A 19,093-nucleotide genomic window follows, 5' to 3' on the forward strand; every position below is an offset into this window, starting at 1 on the left:
CCAAGTCTCCCTTTCACCATAACCATGGCATTCAAGCTGAACAACTGCTATGCTATGAGTATGACTAATTTTCAGTGGAATATTTGCAGAATAAGAAAAAAATTTAAGCTTACTCCCTGCCCTTTTATAAAAGTGTGGGCACAGATTCGACGTGCTCGCAACCGCGGAAACTTGGTTAAAAAAATTGAAGGGGCACTTAGTTATCCCTACGTGGATGAATGCAAAGCACTGCGACCACTGCACGATGCTTAGACATTATGCCACAATGCAAGGTCATGGGTACGACTCTCACCACAGCTTGAGGGTTCGACTCTCCAACAAAGGCCATGGCTTAGAGTGGCTTAAGTGTGCCTTAATTAACTTCACTGTAATTAACACCGAAGGTCAAGGGTTCAGGTGGCTTAATTAACTGTGCCTTAATCAACTTCACCTTAATGAACACCAAAGGTTGTGGGTACAACTCCCACCAAAGATCATGGGTTTGAGTGCCTTAATTATATTTTAATTAATTGTATCTTAATTAGCTTAGTCTTAACACCAAAAGTTGTAGGTTCGACGCCCACCAATGGTCATGGGTGCGAGTGCCTTTATTACCTATACATTAATTAACTGTGCCTTAATTAACTTCACTTTAACACCAAAGGTCATGGGTTCGTCTCCCACAAAAGGTCGAGGGTTCAATTACTTTTGGACTATCGTGGCCAGGCGGACGCTGACAATATCGCCGGATTTTTTACCTCATGAGCCATATAATACTTTTGCATTAAAAAGGAGAGAACTCAGCCATTCCTGGTTACGTAACTTTGTCGCATCGGTGCAACTCATGTTCACATAGTGGTGGCATGGCACTTTTTGTGAACAGAGGCTACGCATTCACGTAATTATTATCGCTTAATTGCAGTTCCCCAGATATAGAAGCCCTCTTTCTTAGATTGCACTGTTTTCTTATAATCGGCATTGTTTATCAGCCGCCAAATTCTAATGTTGCTTTTTTTATATAATGGAACAAATATTCTTTAATAAGTACAACAACCCAGTGGCAATCATTGGACACTGACTCACACTAGTCATGCTGATAATACAGAACTTATTTCATTCAATTTTGACAACATGATCAACATTGCCACGAGGTTAACTAATATGTTGGCAACAACAATTGGCCCTATATTGACTAGCACAGAAACGAAAATTAATGCTGGCGTTTAAAATGAACCTATATTAGATTATGTCCTGTTTTTGTTTCCATTAATTACTTAACGAAGAAGAGGGCAACATGTTCGACAACAGTCAGCAAAGTAGGTTACAACTTACTGTGGAATAATATTCTTGCCGTTGACTTTGACAATGCATACGATAATGATGTCGATATCGATTTCAGAATGTAATAAAAGTTCTTTACTGTGCTGTCGATGATAGCCGTTTAAGTCCATCTGTACTCTCATACAAGACTCCTTTGAATCACTGGATGACGAATGAGATCCTTGCATTGCTGAAGCAAAATTATTTCTGGTAGCACAAATGGAGGCAACGTAAACATAATGATTACTATTTAGACCAGTTCAAAATTTTAAGAAATGAGACTGTACCTCTAATGAAAGCACAAAAGAGAATTATTGTTCTTATTGAACGAGCTAAAGGTAATTGTAAAAGAACTTGGGAGATTGTAAAGGAAGCTGTTGGGTAATCCACCTTCACAACGCATGTTACCCAGCACTATCCATGCATACACAGTGAATATATTTAATCAAGAATTCTCTGAAATCAGTCCAGCATTAGCAGCTCAGTTCTCTCCTGACAGAAACCAATGTTTTTCATACTCTTTATCAAAAACATTTGCTGATCACATCATTTTAGAGGAAATTCAGTATACTGTTGCTAATATGAACACAAGTAAAGCTAGCAGGTCATATTGCGTTACAGTGCGGTCAGTGAAAGGTAATGTTGATATCCTGGGCCCTGTTTTACGCCATGCATTTAACCATTTGTTGCGCACATTCAAATATCCCTCTTGATAAAAGAAAGCAATGTTCGTGCCGACACATAATAAGACAGCCATTGCTCTGATCCCATAAATTACAGACCTACATCTGTTTTGTGTATTACCAATAATATTATTGAAAAAACTCTTGTAAAACGTGTATGTCTCTTCCTTGAATACCGTGCAATTTGCTCTCAGCAAGGTGAATTCAGGTCACACCACTCCACTTCAGCAACTGAGCTAACTTTAGCAACAAAAATTAACATGGCATTACACAATAACCTGCTTGCAGCTGTAGTTTTCCTTGACCTAAAGAAATCTGCCGATACAGTAGACCATGAGATTTTGCTGACTAAGTTAAAGCACCACAGTTTCTGGGGCAAAAATTTTCAACTTTCCTAGTTACGTAAGCAGACGCCACCAAATGATCATAAAGCGCAATCGTTCATCTTGCCTACTAAACATAAAAACAGGGGTATTACAGGGATCCGTTTTCTCGCCCTTACTGTTTTCACTGTATGTGAATTATCTGCCAAACATAATAAACTACACGGAGATGCTAATTTTTTCTTCTTCGTCATGCTTAGACGCGTCACATTACAAAATTTCAACCTTCCGCCAACTAACAATGTTTATAAAGAGTGACCAAACCGATTTAATGGAGTGAATCCCGAATGAGATGCCCCGCCATGTGAAAGAAACGAAAGGATTTGCAACCGCACTTAAAAAATACCTTCTCCAGAAAAATGGCTAAACCTAAATACTGGCACACACTTCTTGTTCTAGCTTTCATTTCATGTATATTTAACATTATTTCTTCCTTCACAGTAAATGTCATTGGTATGCATAAATTATTTTTATTATCATGTATTAGCATTCTGTCATGTTGTAGTTGCAGTGTACACAGCATCATGTGATGTTAACTGTATTATGATGCATTTTTTCCCATGGTAGTGTTACCCGATACTGATTCACAGTTCATGTTTTGTTTTGTTTTAAATATACCTTTCTCAGTAGAAATGGATTTATCAATTATTTTTCACTTTATAAAACTTATTGCTTGCACTTAAATATTTTTGTTTTGGCCCCCACTAGCCTTTGGCTATGGGTCTAACCAATTTTACCTATTTTTATGCATTGTAATCAAGAATGTGTAATAAAAGAAAAAAAATTATTCTTCAAATTTAGATTGAACTTATATTTCACTCCCTTGACGAAACTCTTAATGGTTTTTTTCACCTGGAAACAGAAGAACCGTAGATAATGTGGGAATAATCGAAGTACCTTATCACACGTAATTTGGGTTTTCTTCAAACTTTAGGACAATGTACCACTGAACTGCCAAACCACTCTAGAGGGACATGCAACATGTATCAGGAATAGCTCTATTTCAGGGCCTTAACCTATGCCTAGGTACAATGCTGTGCCAAAAGAAATGCTTATAAATTCAATCTGTAAAATGTCAACCACGAGACAACTATAAAGACAGAGCGTAGACACCAAGCTTCATAAAAGAGCAGCAGTTGATGCAAATAGTGGTGTAAATTCCGGCATGTATGCCAACCCCAGCAATTATGCTGGAAGGTACCTTTTAAACACTAATTAATAAGTGAAAACAATCACCCGAAAAAGAAAATATGTACGTGCATCAATATTTCACTTTGACCTCGTGATTTTTGCAGAAATGGCAGGGCCAGGATAATGTGACGATTCTGTTCCAGTTCTCTTCCTTTTAGCTTTTTTCCAGTGGTTCAAGCGATGTTGTATAGGGAGCATATGCACAAATTTTTCACAACTCATCTTAGACAAGAGAAATTGAAATTGCCATGCTCCCAGGAGGCGAGCTTCACTCTCTCCCTGTGCCTCGACTAGAGCATTCCTTCCTTCACTTCTTCCATACCGTAGCCAAGGGACTTTCCTTATGTTTTGCTGCATGGCACTTTACCAGTGCATTGGGCGATTTAACAAAATCGCGTGCCATGATCGGTGATGTTGCAGGCACTGCGTCGGACGTTAAGAGTTTGTGTTTGACCTTGATGCCACGGTAGGACGCGGGGGCCTCCTCGAGAAGGATGGTGCACGGGCTTGCCGTCATATTGTGCATGCGCATTCAAAGCAACTTCACCCGCTACTCACACTTCATGAATGCACTTATCCGTTTGAGACCCAAGAAAAGCCAAAGGACACAATATATCTTATAGTCAGTTCTTTTTACCCAATCTCTCTCTTCCTAAATGCAAAAGCACACTGTTTTATTAAATGGCATAGGTGCATGCACACAGTGGCTCCTATGTGTAGGTGGTTAATCTCCATGCTAAGAGTGCGGTATTTACTGCTTTGGCACATCTACTGTGTAAATATGTTGCGTAAGACATGTCCATTCTTTTTTCTTCTTGCTCCAGTATTCCCCGTTTACTTTCTTTTTTTTTTCTTAGCGGCGCAACATGCTCCATATGTGCAAATAAGATTTTTTTAACCTACCTGCCTGGTCCTTTAATAGAGCGCTGCACTTGTTAAAGGAATAAAATAAATAATGAATTTAAAAGGTCACATCCCTACGAAGAGTTGTGCCTGCAAATGCCAGCGACATTAAAAAGCCCCTCGCCAGGTTTGTGCATTGCAAACAGACAAACACAGTGCATAGTTCACACGCTGACCTTCATGTCAGCAATGCATAAAGTGCTGCATGACGCGAAAACAGCTTAAATTTTGAACAAAAGTCTGGGTGTCATTCCTCTCAAGGATGCCCTGTGTCCTGCCATAGAATCAAGGTCGCTAACATAACCCGCTCAAACATCAGACGCGCTGCCTGCAACATCACCTATTATGGCATCTGAAGTCGGTAAATTGTCCAACACAAAGCGCACATCACCACCACTGGATGTGCGCCGCACAGCAAAAAGAGGAAGGGGGAAGAAAAAAGGAGGTGAGGCTCGACATGTATGCACGATGTGGTACCTCAACTGTGGTATGGAAGAATGCAGGGAAGGAATGTCCCTTGTGGTAGTTGAGGCAATGGGAGAGAGCGAAGCTCACCTCCTGGAAGCGTGGTGATGCAACATTTAGATTTCTCCCACTTCATTTAACAATGAACCAAGGACAAGAATTCTTGCATTAAAATGCTCTCTAGATGTCACTTTACAATTTCAAGTGTACTATAACCAAAATTTCCCTTACGCACAGTGAGGGGGCCCTTTACAGGGCCCCTTACCAGGTCTAACCATTCACTTCCGACAAGCGCAGTGCATATAATGCGCACTAACAATCGTGTCTGCTAAGTACTATATCTTTACACGCTGTGGAAAGAGCTTAAATTTCAAACCAAATGCCGTTTGCCCTTCTCCTTGCGGGCACAGCGCTCCCAGCCAGAGAGTCTACATATGTCACGTAAGTACACCTATGTACATGGCAGTGCTATGACCTCGCTTGTAGTGACATGTGATTTCGAGATTTATTCAAGGCAACATTGGTTACTTGTTTAATCTGTTGCTTCAATAGACGAATTAAAGTTTAAATAAATAATAAAACGTACAAACTAGATGTCCATGTGTTTCTTGTTTTACTTCGTACCGTACCAAGAGAGGTGTATTTCTGTTTCGTCTGCTTGTTCCCACATCGTGCAGATGCGCAACGCAGAGAATGAAACTATCTCATTTTCTACTGTGTTCCAGCACCGCGATCATGCTCGTTCATCCTCTCATGCCTGCCTCATTGCTCGTGATTGTGGCACTGGTCAGGCGTTCTCATGCAGAGCACGCAAAATCATGCGCTGTTAAAAACGAAACAAACGCAACCATCTGCGCAAAAGACCGTATCCAGAAGTGCGCCATGCAGCAAAACTGCAAGAGAAGGGGGGAGAAAAAGGGGGGGGGGGCGGGACTCGTGACGTATTTGTCATGCGATCCCCAGACTCCCGTATGGAAGAATGCAGCAAAGGAATTTCGCTTGCGGAGGCTAGACGGGGCAAGTGAAGACAATGTCTATGTTGGCAGTGACGCCCGCCTCTTGAAATCATGGGTTCGCAGCACTTCATATATTTATATCTCTGCTATTAATGAACTAATTTGAAAGATCGTTGCGGGAGAACCTTCCTTAGAGGGAACGTAACAACTTCCAGCATATAACCAAAAGTGGCTATGCGGCCTGGTGAGCGGGAAGGGGCCCTGTCTTAACAAACCCAAATACAATACAAGTTACTACTGGTACATGAAACTGTACAAGTATAGGATGCCTGTATGTGCAATGAGGTGTCGTGTTGGGTGTTTTCTCACACAATTTTACCTCTAAAGGTGACCTGTCCACACCATAACCTTCAAAAACCCCATGATGATGCCCACGGAGATCAGCTTTTATCGCCTTTAATACCAAACCCCAAGTGACAATCGAAAAAATTCAGCTCTGATCTTTTAAGGCAAATGCTTGCAGCACCATATACCAATGATCTATTAATTTTCAAGTTGATGCCGGATTCGGAAAAAAATGCACACTACCTGGTGCAAAGCAATTAATTGTATCATTACTGACAACAAAAAACACAAGCCCCTTTTCCAACTTCTGAAGAAGGCTCTCCACACATTTATTTGATTATATAATACCTTGTGACAAACTGAGCCGCAAAAAAAAAAAAAAGATTATGTACAATTTTAGTGCCACGTGATGGCGCTGCTATCCAAGTTGAAGAATCAACACCACGAAGCAGCAAGCTTTATCACTGGGTTTATGTATACCATATTTACTCGAATCTAACACACACTTTTTTTCCGTTAGAACGGGTACAAAAATTGCATGCACATTAGACTCGAGTACAACCCTAAATCTGTGTCACCACATCGCCATCGGCATGTCAAAATGGCCGCCTCGTATGCGCTTCGAGCCTAGCTTCCGTAGCTTTCTCCATGTGCTGTAGTATGTGTGCTTAGGCAATGCTTCCTCTGGCCTAGGTTAGTGCACCGTCCGTCTTCCCGTTTTCTGCGTTTGCCCTATCAGCATGGAAGTGCCAACTGCGAAGACACGCAGAGTTCATCAAGATGTCGCAATTAAAAGGAAGGTGATACCGTGATTGGAGACGGACGAAAATCAGGCCGCATCACGGGTGCACGGAGTTCCCGAAGCTTGCGTGCGGGACTGGCGCAAACAGGAGAAGCGTTATACCCCGGCGGCTGCTATGTATGGCGCAGACCCTATCTTGAAAGTGATCTGCGGTGGAGACAAGAGTCTACGCATGTAGGTGCACCATGCTGTGTTCTCGTTGCTTAGTTCGCACTGAAGCGAGAGGCCGCACAAAGGTCAATTCCCTCGCTCCTGCTACCGCACTTCCGCACTCCTGCATATAAAGAGTTTCCGCGGTCACTGAGTGAGACATGTTCATGCTTGTGTGTACGTGACACCATGCTTGTTCACTTGGTTAGTAAGCGAATTAAAAGTTTATACGGCCGATAAAACTGCTCTCCTTACTTTTCGTATAGCTGTCTACGAATTTGCTATCATAATCGATACTTCGCCTGTCGCACGAAACTGCAACTTTTTTTATTAATCGCAACTTTAGGACTAAATCTGTGTGTGTGTGTGTTTTTTTTTTTTCAAACGAGAGAAAGTTGTATTTCGGTGTGAAAGAATGAGGTGTGCGGTACTGTTAAGGACTTTTCTTTCTTTAGGTCACGGCAAACGGGTGCATGTTACAATGAAGGGCGTTTCCCCACCCCCTTTCTTTTGGTCACGAAAAACGGGTGCGCGTCACAATCGAGTAAATATGGTAAGACTTTTATCGAACAAACTTACCAAATTATCCCCTTGCCCTTGTACACGGAGATGCTGCTATGTGCATGTGCCGTCAGCATAAAATTACATGCGAACACTAAATTACTGATCAGAACGCCTGTTCCATGCAACTAATGGAAGTGCAATGTATAACTGCTCTCTGTAACCAGTTTCTAAGCGTGGTGTATGTTTTGAAGTCTGAATTAACCCACTATGAGAAATGCAGGTGAGCCTGAAAAGAAAAATAACAATGCATTGCTGTACAGGAATTGCTCGCATATGTATTTAAGCAGACGGTACCTGTGTAAATTAGCCAAACAAGGGGTCTTTCGGGTTTATAGGAAACAGTTTGGCAAGAAGAGCGGACTCAGAAATGTGTTGTGTCGCTAAGCTTTTCTTGGGCCTCGGCAGAGTATGCAGTTGCCTTGAATGGGCGAGCACGCCACAAAGTGCCACGGCGGATGCGGCTGTACGTGAGAAGTGGTGTGGGCTCTTTTGATGTCGGCAGGCTGCATTAACAAGCTCACACAGTGCGCATCATGGTGAAATAGCAGGCAATGTTCACCTTTTCCATCCCTCCTTCCGTCTTATGTTGGTGCCTAAATCTCCTCTTTGACTGCAATGCTTCGATACACTTGAGACGGGCCACTTAACCTTTACTGCTGCTTGGAGGCCACACATAATGGCTGGACCAGTATGGCTTCCTTCACAGAGAGCCGACGGCACCCCGAGAAGTGCGCTTACAGGGCATCTTTCTCTTTGACCATATTAATGGCTAATTAAAAATTTTTTTGACCATTTCTCTACCTCTTCTTTACCATGAATCACTTTCAGAAAGAAAGAAACACTTAAAGGCCAACTGCAATAAAATTTTGGTCAGTGTAAAAGTGTAGTTTCAGATAGGGCAGATATATTGACACTTGAAATATGAGTGGATGCGTGACAAATGGCTATTAAAAGCGTACTTTTTGGTTACCAAATCATACCCCGATGAGTCAACTACACCACTGCTGCCACAAGGCCTGCCAGTAGTAGTCCTTTGGGCTGAAGGGCAACTTAGATAAGAACTGCACCTTGTTTGTACCACAAAAAGTCCGCTTAACCTTTGAAATCAAAAGCTAGGGACATGAGAATAAAAAGGTTTCACCATAGGGGTGAGGTTGAAGAGACTTAACTTCAACTTCCCTGTAAAATTAATTCGCTGGGAAACTCCACAATGGCACTGTCTTAAGTATTCCCCTCAACGTTGCCTTGAGCCCATGTTGTATGAACAGTCTGTTATGAAAAAATCAGCTACTGGAATTCGAATTTGTTCATTTCTAATCTAATCTGGGAATGCATTTCTCCAGCAAATCCTCCTTATAGAAATCACAGAGAGGTATCACTGTATTGTAGTGTCTATAATTTAGTTGACGAGTGATGCAGTCTTATACTTGATGAAGCCAAAGAAGAGCTTCAAGTCAGACTCCATCTGTGAATACTGGAGTTGAGAGCATGTATCCTTATTGCTACAGCCATGGCAGGGCACTAGTTACGCCATAGCAATGGAATGTCTCAAACCTGCTTACAGCGCTAATACTCCTCTCTTTCGTGATGCTACACTCTCAAAGCACCACGAATACTGGCTCATGTTATCTGTCGTCATCCCTGTCCCACCTTGGCTCCGCTCTTGATGGGGTAGTCCCTCTGGGAGTGCAGGTGGACAGCGTTCGCATCTTAGTTGTCCCACAATTGTGGCGAAAATTCCGTTGTTCACATATTTCGTCAGCCAGTAAAAGCGGTTGTGACAACAAATTTTCAAGCAGACACACTGCTTGCCAGTGTCTGCGCAAGTTGCCAATCTGTCAGATGCATTGCCTGAAGTGTGCACCTTTTGATACAGCAAAGCACTGCATTTAATGTTGTGCCCCATGATAGTAGCACCATTCAGGTGATCACATAAAAGTTGCAAGAGAACTGTCTTCCCTCGTGCTGCTGCTACGTAAACTGTTTACTTTATCGTGGAGCCACAGTATGGGCTCTGTGCTGTAAAACGGCAAGAATGAGTCTTGTGTAAGTCAATGTGGCTCCCACTGTTTTCACGACCACATGCTCACTGAAAGCCAGTGACCCAGGTCCCAACTGTGGGTTGTTATACAGAGACATCGCACTGTGCCATTATATAAACGGTGTCGAAGACCGGTATCAAACGGTATCGGAAGCTACTAGAACAGGCACATTGTAATGTGCTTCTGCTGTGGCTGTGTAAGCATTGTTCAAATGGAGTCTTCAAAAATGCTCAGCAGAGAAAAAATGTGCTAGCGTCTACATGGATTACCGCAAAAGCAGATCACTTAGTATTGACAGCAAGCACAGAAACTATAGTGTTGCAATAATGAAACTGTGTAACTTTTCTATTTTCTTCAAGTGCAACCACAAGAAGCCTTTGTAATGCATTGCTTCTCCTCAAAATATCATTTGCATGGAGTATTTGTTTTCGGAAAGCCAACGATGCAAAGGTCGAGCAAAGGTAGTGAGCCAGTCTCCACACTCACTGTAGTAGACTGTACAGACAGCAGAAGGCCCTAGTTTTAGGTGACTGCAGCATGAGAGATCTACAAAACAAAGACACCTATGCGATTCTGCACAGCAGCAGGGCGACAGCGGAAAACTACCGAGCTGCAGCAAGATGGTGTGCATACCAGGCAGAAGCCAACCCAACTCACCGAGCCTCCAAATTGAAACTAGAGAGATGTGTGCACCTTTAAAAATGTCTAAATTAATCCCACTTTCCACTCTGGAAAAATGTCCCCAGTGCCACAGTTCCCTCTTATGAAGTTCAGTGAAAGCTGGTATTTTGAAAAAAGTTACGTTTCTTGACTAGGATTAACATTCCAAAGACGCCCACACTTTAAGGACCATTTATGAGGGACATTTTAGTGCAAGTATTCCAGATAAATTTGCACAACAAAGATTTTTAAAGTACTTCTCAATCAGCTCCCGTCAGAAGGGTTTGGTATATACTGGGTTTTGTAAAGCGCTGTCCCAGGAATTTCACAAAATGGTTTAGTAATAGCTGAGACAGCTGAAGTGTAGCTGCGTGTCAGTACAAGGAAGTGAGCTACCTTCCCCATAACAAAGGCTCTCTCCCATTGCCCTGACTGGCATCCACAGGCAACATTCCTCCTCTTCCTTGACCCACACTAGAACCAAGGGTCGAAGTCATAGGACCCACCTCCTTTTTTCAGTTCCTTCCTTGTTGCAAGAAGCGAATTTCTGGTTGTGGTTTCACACACATGCCTTTACCAGAATATATGTGTTGTTCATGTTGCTCCTGGCAATTATGCACAACACACCATCGTAATCTCCAACGTTGCAAGTGGGACTTTTCGTTTAGCAAGCATCTCTATGATGTCTTCTCTGCTCGTGAGTAGACTGCCTACTGCAAGAATAAGGCCACGCGGTCTTTCATCTGACTTTTCAGTTCTTCTCGCCGTGTACAGAAGTGTGATATTTTGCAGACACAGTCATGTCGTCGTCGTCATGTAATCTACACGCCGGGTTTTCAAACCTGTGTCAAGCACACACAAGTGCAGCTACTATTACATGAGGGGTTCTGTATTCCACCCCCCTTAGAATGTGGCCACCACAGTGAGAGGCTTGCAGCAGAACATCGCCACCGCTGAATCGATGCAGCAGGTGCCGAAAGTGATTGACCAAAGTGTACAGTCACACTAGAGCCGCAGCAATGGCACCACTCACCGGCCAGTGAGGGAGGGGGTGGCCTGGTGGGAGCCAGCGCCTCACAGCTGCTGCTGCTGCGATCCTGATCCTCGGGCGAGCCGTGGGCAGCCAGGGACGAGGGCGGGGGTGAAGAGGGGGCTCTGGGCGCACCGGGCTGACCCCCAACCCCGGACGCCCCAGCTCCCCCGCTGGAGGGCGTTCCACCGCCTGTCGGAGGAGGAGCCACACCAGCGCTCGGGGGCACCACTGCCAGGCTCTGATAAGTAGAGAATGTGCAGCACAATGAAAACACAGAAGAAACCTCTTGACAGTGCAGCCACAATCTTGTTTGGCAGAGGAAATTGGGCTCAGGCAAAATGCGCATTGTTCCTGAAAAGCACATGTGCACAGAGTTCTACAATCGCACCAATTATAGAGTTTATGCCAAAGCATGGACACCCCTCATTATACCCAACTTAAGGAAACAGATGCAAGTGCTCAATACAGGGAAAAGGAACAAGGCGTGTTAAACAGACACATTACTTACACCATCTAATCATAAGTGAATAAAATGCGCTGAGACCCGAAAGCTTGGCGTACTCAGCATGCAGTTTTTCAGTACGCAGGGCCTATAAGTGTCACTGAAAACTGTGGGACCAAGGGGCATTGAATCATACCTGTACAGGCTCTCCAACATGACCATGACAGAAAGCACTACCGAAAAATAAGTGGAAACTAAGGAACACAAAATTTTTTTCTATGGCCCACTCTTGTCACCTGTTAAAACTTAACCTCAATTCCTCATAACAGCACCCTAACTGTCTTTTACTTTGAGAGGAAAAACATGGGAATAGCATTTCGACCTCTGCGTCTGTGGTGTTAACTACTTTGTTGAATCGAGACAATCTAGAATCGAGACATGCTCCATCTGTCCAAAGTCAGAGGAGACACTCAGACGTGTGGTCCTTGAGTGTAGCAGTATTATTCTGCCAGGGGCATCTTGGCATGGCCTATCGCATTGGGGTTCAAGACGGAAGATGGCTGTTGTGTGGTTGCGGCAACCAGCCTTGGGTACTGGCGGCAGTCTGGAGGACAGTGCCAATGAATGCTTTCAACTTTGCAGGAAGGTCTTCTTGTTTAGCTGGCTTGGAAACATGGATGAACTGCAGCAACTCATTGCAACGGGCAAGGGAACCATCACCAGCATCATCAAACCATCATCACAGTTGCACTTGCCCTAAAGATTCAAAGTTCTCTGCACGATGCCAGTGCAATTATGACAAATTTCACAGGTATACAAAGCTAGCAAACTTGTATACAAATATATTCAGGCATTACTTACAGGTGTGTGATCCAATGTGACCACATGAATCAGCAAAACAGGGGCTCAATATCCTTGGCATTTACGGAAAGTTTGGCAAAGATTTTTTTTTTTTTAATATGTGACAGCTATAAGAAAAACCAAATATATATACACATATTTTCGATTTCAATACTTTGAACCATCTGAAATGGTGTTACGGGAGGAGTGTATCAAACAGTCGAACTACAAAACTAATGTGGTACTTCGACACTATAATGTGCTTCATCCCCTTTCCTTTTCTTTCCAGGTCAATCCGACAAGTTGGAATGTCAAATACATAATTTGAACAATATGCTTGTGCAAACAAAGATAAATTGAGCTATATGTATGGCAGCACTCAGAGATGCCAGCTAAGCTTTGCTCAATCTCAATAAAGTAAATTAAAAGGATATGCAGTAGCATAAAATATGAGTAGTACAATATAACGTAACTGATATGTTAGGACCTCATTTACAACTTTTTGGATGCAGGCAGAGGATGCAATCATATGTGGGACATATCTATATGGTGCTTAGAATGGGGGACGGGGAAAGAAAGGACATCTAATAAATTGAGCGATAGAAACAATATGACAAGAAATAGTAATGCAACTAAGGTGCTGAATAGTTACTGGAGAATTTCTCAAGAATGTACTTTCAGGAACTTTTTTGAAGCAAAGGTTATGCTCACTAAACCATACTTAATTACAAATGTCGTCTTCGCATATGACATGAACTTGCGCCTGGGAGTCCTCGATCACTAATTCCTACATTTTCAAAGCACAAACTCACCCAGTACCTGATACCCGACACAGAAACTGAGCCTTCTATATTGAGTAATGATAGGAATGGTATCACAAAAGTGGATGCAATATCTGGCGGCAATTAAGTGCAGATAAGGCAGAGTAAAAAAACACGGCCATACTGCAATGGTCCGAAACAGAGAGCAAAATGTCGATTCTCTATATTTAAGAACCGCTGCGAACTTTTTGCCTTAAACAGAACAGAAGTAATTATAGTGTAATATAGCGAACCGGTTGTTTTATAATATCGCTCTAATCTTACTCTGGTAGAACAGTAACTTGTCAAATAACAGCTACGCGACAGGCTGAAAATGCGCCAATTCCATTCCGCAGAACACGCATGTCAGTCGCAATCTCAAAAAGAAATCGCAAACGCCAGGCGTGGGGCACACAAGTTGAAAACAGAACCAGATGCGATCTGCGTTTCAGACAGCGCACGGCACAATATTTAAATAACTGACGACGCCCGCGCTGTCGTCCCCGCACGGGCGAAACTACACCGACGCCCGGGCCCGAAGCATGCTCAAACGTTCACTTCGGCGAAGCCAGTTACGGGACCATCCTGGCTAGGAATTACGTCGCACGAACTCGCAAGCTGCGATCAAACGACCACATAAACACGGCTGGTGGCCCATACGCAGTCTGAAGAGGCGATTTACTCTAGCAACGGGCTATTGCAAGCGGAAAGTTAAAAGAGACGACGCTGGTCGCGGCGGATATTCGATGCGAAGCGGGAAGTCACAGCAGCGCGGCGCATTGGCTGACTGCGATACCGGAACTCCCGTGTGACAAAGTCCTAGTCCTAACGGGTTGATCAGCGGCGAAAGGAATCGTCGAATGCGCGGCCGGGGGACAAGAGAAAGACGCCGAGTAGCAGGGGAGGCCCGAATCGTGCCTATTACGAATGATCGATATCTAAAACGGAGCCCATCTTCCGATGTAAATAAAGCCGGTCGCGGAGCTACCGCACCGCTAATACATCGCGGCCCACTCACAAGATGTTCTCGCACTGTCGTCGAAATGCAATCGATGGTGTGATAAAGCATTTCTAGGCGGGCTACAGGCCCTACTCATCCATCCGGCAGACACGGATGTCACACGACGGCTTAGCGCGAACGCACCCGTAAAGAAAGAAAAGCGGAGGGAAGAGCACGCCTACAACTTGGTAATGTCACCACGGCGACGAGCAGACTTGTCAGCCGCTTTTAATTCGCGATCTTGGGTTTTCCTCGGTCCAGCGCCAAGCGCGAAGCCACTCGATAACTCGGCACGAAAGACTGGACACCTTTGTCGAAGGGGTTATGCGAAACGATAAAAGTAATCAAGGGCAAAAAGGAAAGTCCAATCGGCGTTCGGTGATAGCGAGAAATGTCCAAGGTGCTTTCCGGGGCATGGCTACCCGCGCGGTGGTGTTCTACGGGACTGGGATTACAGTAAGAACAGCTTACCTGTGCTTCCGCGGCCTCTGTGAGTGGCGTCTGTGTGTTAGCGGCGACCCATGCTTCTGCAAAAGTTTCCATGGCCGACTGGAAGTCCATTCTGAGCAAATATGAGTTCTCTGACACAACGCCACTCCTGCCTCAAGCCGACATGTTCACTCTACTACGCTTGAAAAAATAGTTCCTTATAACTATTGTTCTGGCACCAATGATAAAAGCCAAACTCGGTTAAAACATGTATTTTTAGCGTGTTCTACAACTTTGAAGATACGTATAAATTTCTTTGCTAGTTTATCCTTACTTGTAACTACAACCGCGGAGTGATACAATAGAGCTTTCGCCCTCGCTCAGCTGTGTGTGCGGTGGTGTGTCCGAGGGCAAAAGCGAAAAAGTGGCCGATACAACCATGGGACGACGATATGTGATGACGTTGTTTTGTATTTGTTCGGGTCTTGTCATCGCGGGAGCGTATAATGACGGCGATCAGGTAAGCTGAAGACTTAAAACTGCACCTCAGCATCATTATTGAGCCGCGTCCGCGAGTTTAAGCCTATTTATGTGTGTTTCCAGCGAGTGCGATCGACGTCTCCGTCGTGTCTTCGGAGGGTGGGTATTTGTATGCATTTTATTTCCTTCTCATCGTCGTCGTGCAGTCCACAAAAGGGTACGCCCGCTTTCTGTTGACTCTCAGATACGGTTCGTCAAGCATCGCCGCTCGTTACGGTCTCTCTCTCTTTCCCTTCGTCGTCAAGAGGTTTCTCGCGCTCCTTCAGCGCGAATCGGCGTCGTTTGATTGCGCATCTCCTACTCCACGCAGCGACGATGAACAATCGTTCGGGGCTCATTCGGTCGTTGTGATTTATTGACAGCTCATCTCGATGTCACTAGCCGCCTCTTTAGCCCTCGAAGAGTTTGTGATTTGGGGGTTTGAGTCACTGTTAAACGCTAGGCGCCGCCTTGCAGCCAGTGTGTTTACGTTGGCTGGGAGCTGTTTCAATTTAATCGTCGTTCGCGATGAGGCGCAATGTTCTTTATTTTTTTCTTTTAGTCGGCCTGCTCATCTCAATCTCTCAATTTTCTTTTTCGTACGCTTTGGTGCTTGTCATGAACGACTTTTTACTCTGCCTCGTGAACCGGTAGCTGGCTACACGTCGCGCTAAAGCTGTGCGGCGCGCATTCTCCGCAGTTCAAAACTGTCAGTGTGGTGAGAAGGGAGGTTTCGCTTGGCCGACATACGCCGGCTCTTGCGTCGTAATTCAGGCGCGTCTCTCGTGTGCCCCGTCTTTTATTAATTGCCGGGCGTCCGGATTTCTGCGGAATTGCCTCGCGCGACGTCTTCGTCGTCGCCGCAACGTAGCAGCTACCGCATTTCCGTTAGCGGTCGTGTGCCGCGGAGAAGGCCGTTTTATTTTGACACGTGGAGTATAACGTTGCTACCGTAGTCGCGCTGTATGAGCCGTTCTAGTCTTCCTTCCGTATTTCTCTATACTTTTTTGTGGGTTTTGGTTTTGTCGAGTGGAACAGTTAAGAGGAAAGTGTACCGTTTGCCGAAGCCTTTTTGCAACAACATTCAGCCGTTTGAAAAGCGCCCCTTATATTCGGGAAGGGCGTGAGCCGGTTTTTATGTGCCTCGGCGTCAGCTTCGCTCACGTTACTAGTACGTCTCGACGGCTTCACTGATGCGCGCCCATACTTCAGAGAAGTTTACAGCTCCGAAGACGCCAGGTTCAACAAAGAGGATGATGGGAGAGAGAGCGCCTTACGCGCTACCTATAGCTGAGCCGAGAAGCGCAATTTACAGGGGGCTTAGAGCGAACTGCCAAGGAGACAAAAGGCGTCTCGAACGAGCCGCTCGCAGCTGTGTGAATGCGTCGCTTCGTGTGGGTGGAGTTTTACTTACGAGCTGCCTCTGTTGTTGAGGCAGCGGGGAACGACATGCGCGGCGCGGGAACGGGAGACCCGGGCTGGGGCTGTGTCTTTTATAGTATGGAGTGATCTCGTACCTGCGGTTTAGGTTTCGGGTTTGGCCATAAAACTGGCGCAGACGGAAAATGAACAAGTGCTCGCACTCTTATGCCATTTCACCCAAGTCCTCCAAAGTCGGATGCAATTTTTGCATGTCACAGTTTCGCTCTGCATGTTTTTGTTGTTTTTTTCCTCGCCCGAATGCAGTGAATCATCTGGGCTCTTGTTATGCGCTCGTTAAATATGCCACGGTCGGGCGTTAATAAAAGGTGGGAATAAATGATGTACCTGTTTGCACTATGTGGTGAGGAATGTTCGTGTTACTTCCTGCATGTCAGCCCAAAATTATGTGGTCGAGACGCATTCGTGGCAACACGAATTTTCTATAGAGTGCAATGACATCCCAGTCACCAACAGTATACCTGTGTAGATTTGGTATTCAAAGGGTGGAACATAATTTTCGAAACACACCAAGAAGTTTCCTTTTTCTTCTTTCTTTTTTTTCTATTTAAGCGTTTTCTGGTTTCGATTTGCGAAATACACAGACACCCATGGTCGGAGAATCAAATGCGTGAGCGCAGCAGATGCAGGTGGTGGCAAATGTCCCGCTTTCTTACCACAGGGTTTCGTTGGCAGTCTGACTTTCAGCAGCCGTTTTTGCATGTTTCGTAACACGTGTATGTGCATTCGGTGATGTCACATGGCTGCCATGTTGGGTCTGGTGCGGCAGCGTGAGAAGGTGAAGCTGCATTTTAGGAGAAAAGTAAAGGTCCGACCCCGGTAGCTATTCAATAATGCGCTTAGCATGCTTAATTGAGAAGTGGGTATTGGTGGCACTATGTTGCACTATCTGTTGCGGGTGGCGCTCTCCTTACCGCCGTGCCTTACCCGTACGCGGAAGTCAACCGGTACTTCCAGCACCACTTCGAGGACCAGTTCGGAACTCCGCGCAGCGTCTGCATTGTTCGACCAGAGGCACAGCGATTCAACGACATCTTCCTCAAAACGTGTCTTGTCACGTACGAGGGAAGGATGTGAAAACGCTCCCCTTCCCACCGTTCGGTACCACCGGTAGCGGTACAGGTGGTATTGCGCCTTTTTTTTTTTCCTGCTGTTATACCTGCCGCACGAGGGGCACTTTACCTATACGTTATACCTGCCGCACGAGGGGCATGGAGAAATTCGATCCCCATCGAAAGTACCCCGTGTGACACCGCGGTGTAAGACTGCACTTCTGGATCGGCCCACAAAAAGGGTTCGACGCGAAAAAATCGCGGCTACTTTCAGAAGTAAGCTAGGCGCTTTAGAAATATGTACTACCCGGCACGGGATTCTGCTGCTTAGCACGAGGTCTCGTACTCGGTTCACAACCGCAGCGGTCGTGTTTCGATGGGTGCTGAATGCGCACATTTATTTATTTGGGGCCGTAGTGTATGCGGGAAAGGCAGTCCTGCGTCTCCAATGGCGTCGCTAGCAGCATAGAGTTTCTCACTATATTACCTAGAGGAAAATCTGGCGCTGCTGCGCTGTGGTATGCATGGGAATGCCGGTATATTGTGACTTCGGATTGGCATCGTTCTCGGAGGGCCAGACAAGCACCGATCCGTCTGTCACAATGATTCACTTTGTACTAAAACAGCACGTAAAAAGCTGTTTTAGCTTTATTATTACACAAAAACGTGTTTTGTTTAACCATGAGACTTCTTATTGCATGTATAATTATATAATGCCTAAAAAGTATCAGCGGGCCGCTAAAGTTGGAGGACAGATGACAGGATTCGCGCTCGCTTTGAAACAGTTTGTCGTCTGTTCTTGCGTTTTTTTTTTTTCACTTGGTCGTGCATTGTATGTGAGTAATTATGTAATATGCGTGAATGGAAACATTTTATGGAGATTTTACTTTAAGAATGCGTTATTTCTGTAGCCATATCCACGTTTTAGACGAAGCCTCTTACAACACAAGCCTCGCAGTCCGATGACGGCACAGCGCCCCTTAATAAACTCCCATAGACGATGGCGCCAGATTTCCCTCTATATGTTATAGTGAGGAGCTCTATGGCTAGCAGTAACTTAGTGGCGTTTGCATGGTCTCCGAGATTCAGCAGTTC

At 44.8% G+C, this 19,093-nt stretch overlaps 2 protein-coding genes across 3 annotated transcripts in view; one reads left to right on the forward strand and one right to left on the reverse strand.

Annotated features, from left to right (window-relative positions):
- dve (SATB1_N and homeodomain domain-containing protein dve) overlaps positions 1 to 15,199 on the reverse strand; it is an 84,460-nt gene extending 69,261 nt beyond the window's left edge. Inside the window, exons 1-2 of one of the 2 annotated variants that reach the window (XM_065450290.1) lie at positions 15,030 to 15,199; positions 11,477 to 11,714 (exon numbers count right to left, since the gene is read on the reverse strand). In XM_065450290.1, coding sequence (XP_065306362.1) covers positions 11,477 to 11,714; positions 15,030 to 15,119 — 328 coding nt within the window. In that variant the 5' untranslated portion in view covers positions 15,120 to 15,199. The remainder of the gene's footprint in view (positions 1 to 11,476; positions 11,715 to 15,029) is intronic. The other variant, XM_065450291.1, reaches the window with a different exon arrangement.
- A 150-nt stretch (positions 15,200 to 15,349) lies between these two features.
- LOC135916869 (transmembrane 9 superfamily member 1-like) overlaps positions 15,350 to 19,093 on the forward strand; it is a 128,743-nt gene continuing 124,999 nt past the window's right edge. The window contains exon 1 of the mRNA XM_065450292.1: positions 15,350 to 15,507. Coding sequence (XP_065306364.1) covers positions 15,427 to 15,507 — 81 coding nt within the window. The 5' untranslated portion in view covers positions 15,350 to 15,426. The remainder of the gene's footprint in view (positions 15,508 to 19,093) is intronic.

This window comes from Dermacentor albipictus, chromosome 3 (assembly GCF_038994185.2).
Source record: "Dermacentor albipictus isolate Rhodes 1998 colony chromosome 3, USDA_Dalb.pri_finalv2, whole genome shotgun sequence".
NCBI classification, from domain to species: Eukaryota; Metazoa; Arthropoda; class Arachnida; order Ixodida; family Ixodidae; genus Dermacentor; species Dermacentor albipictus.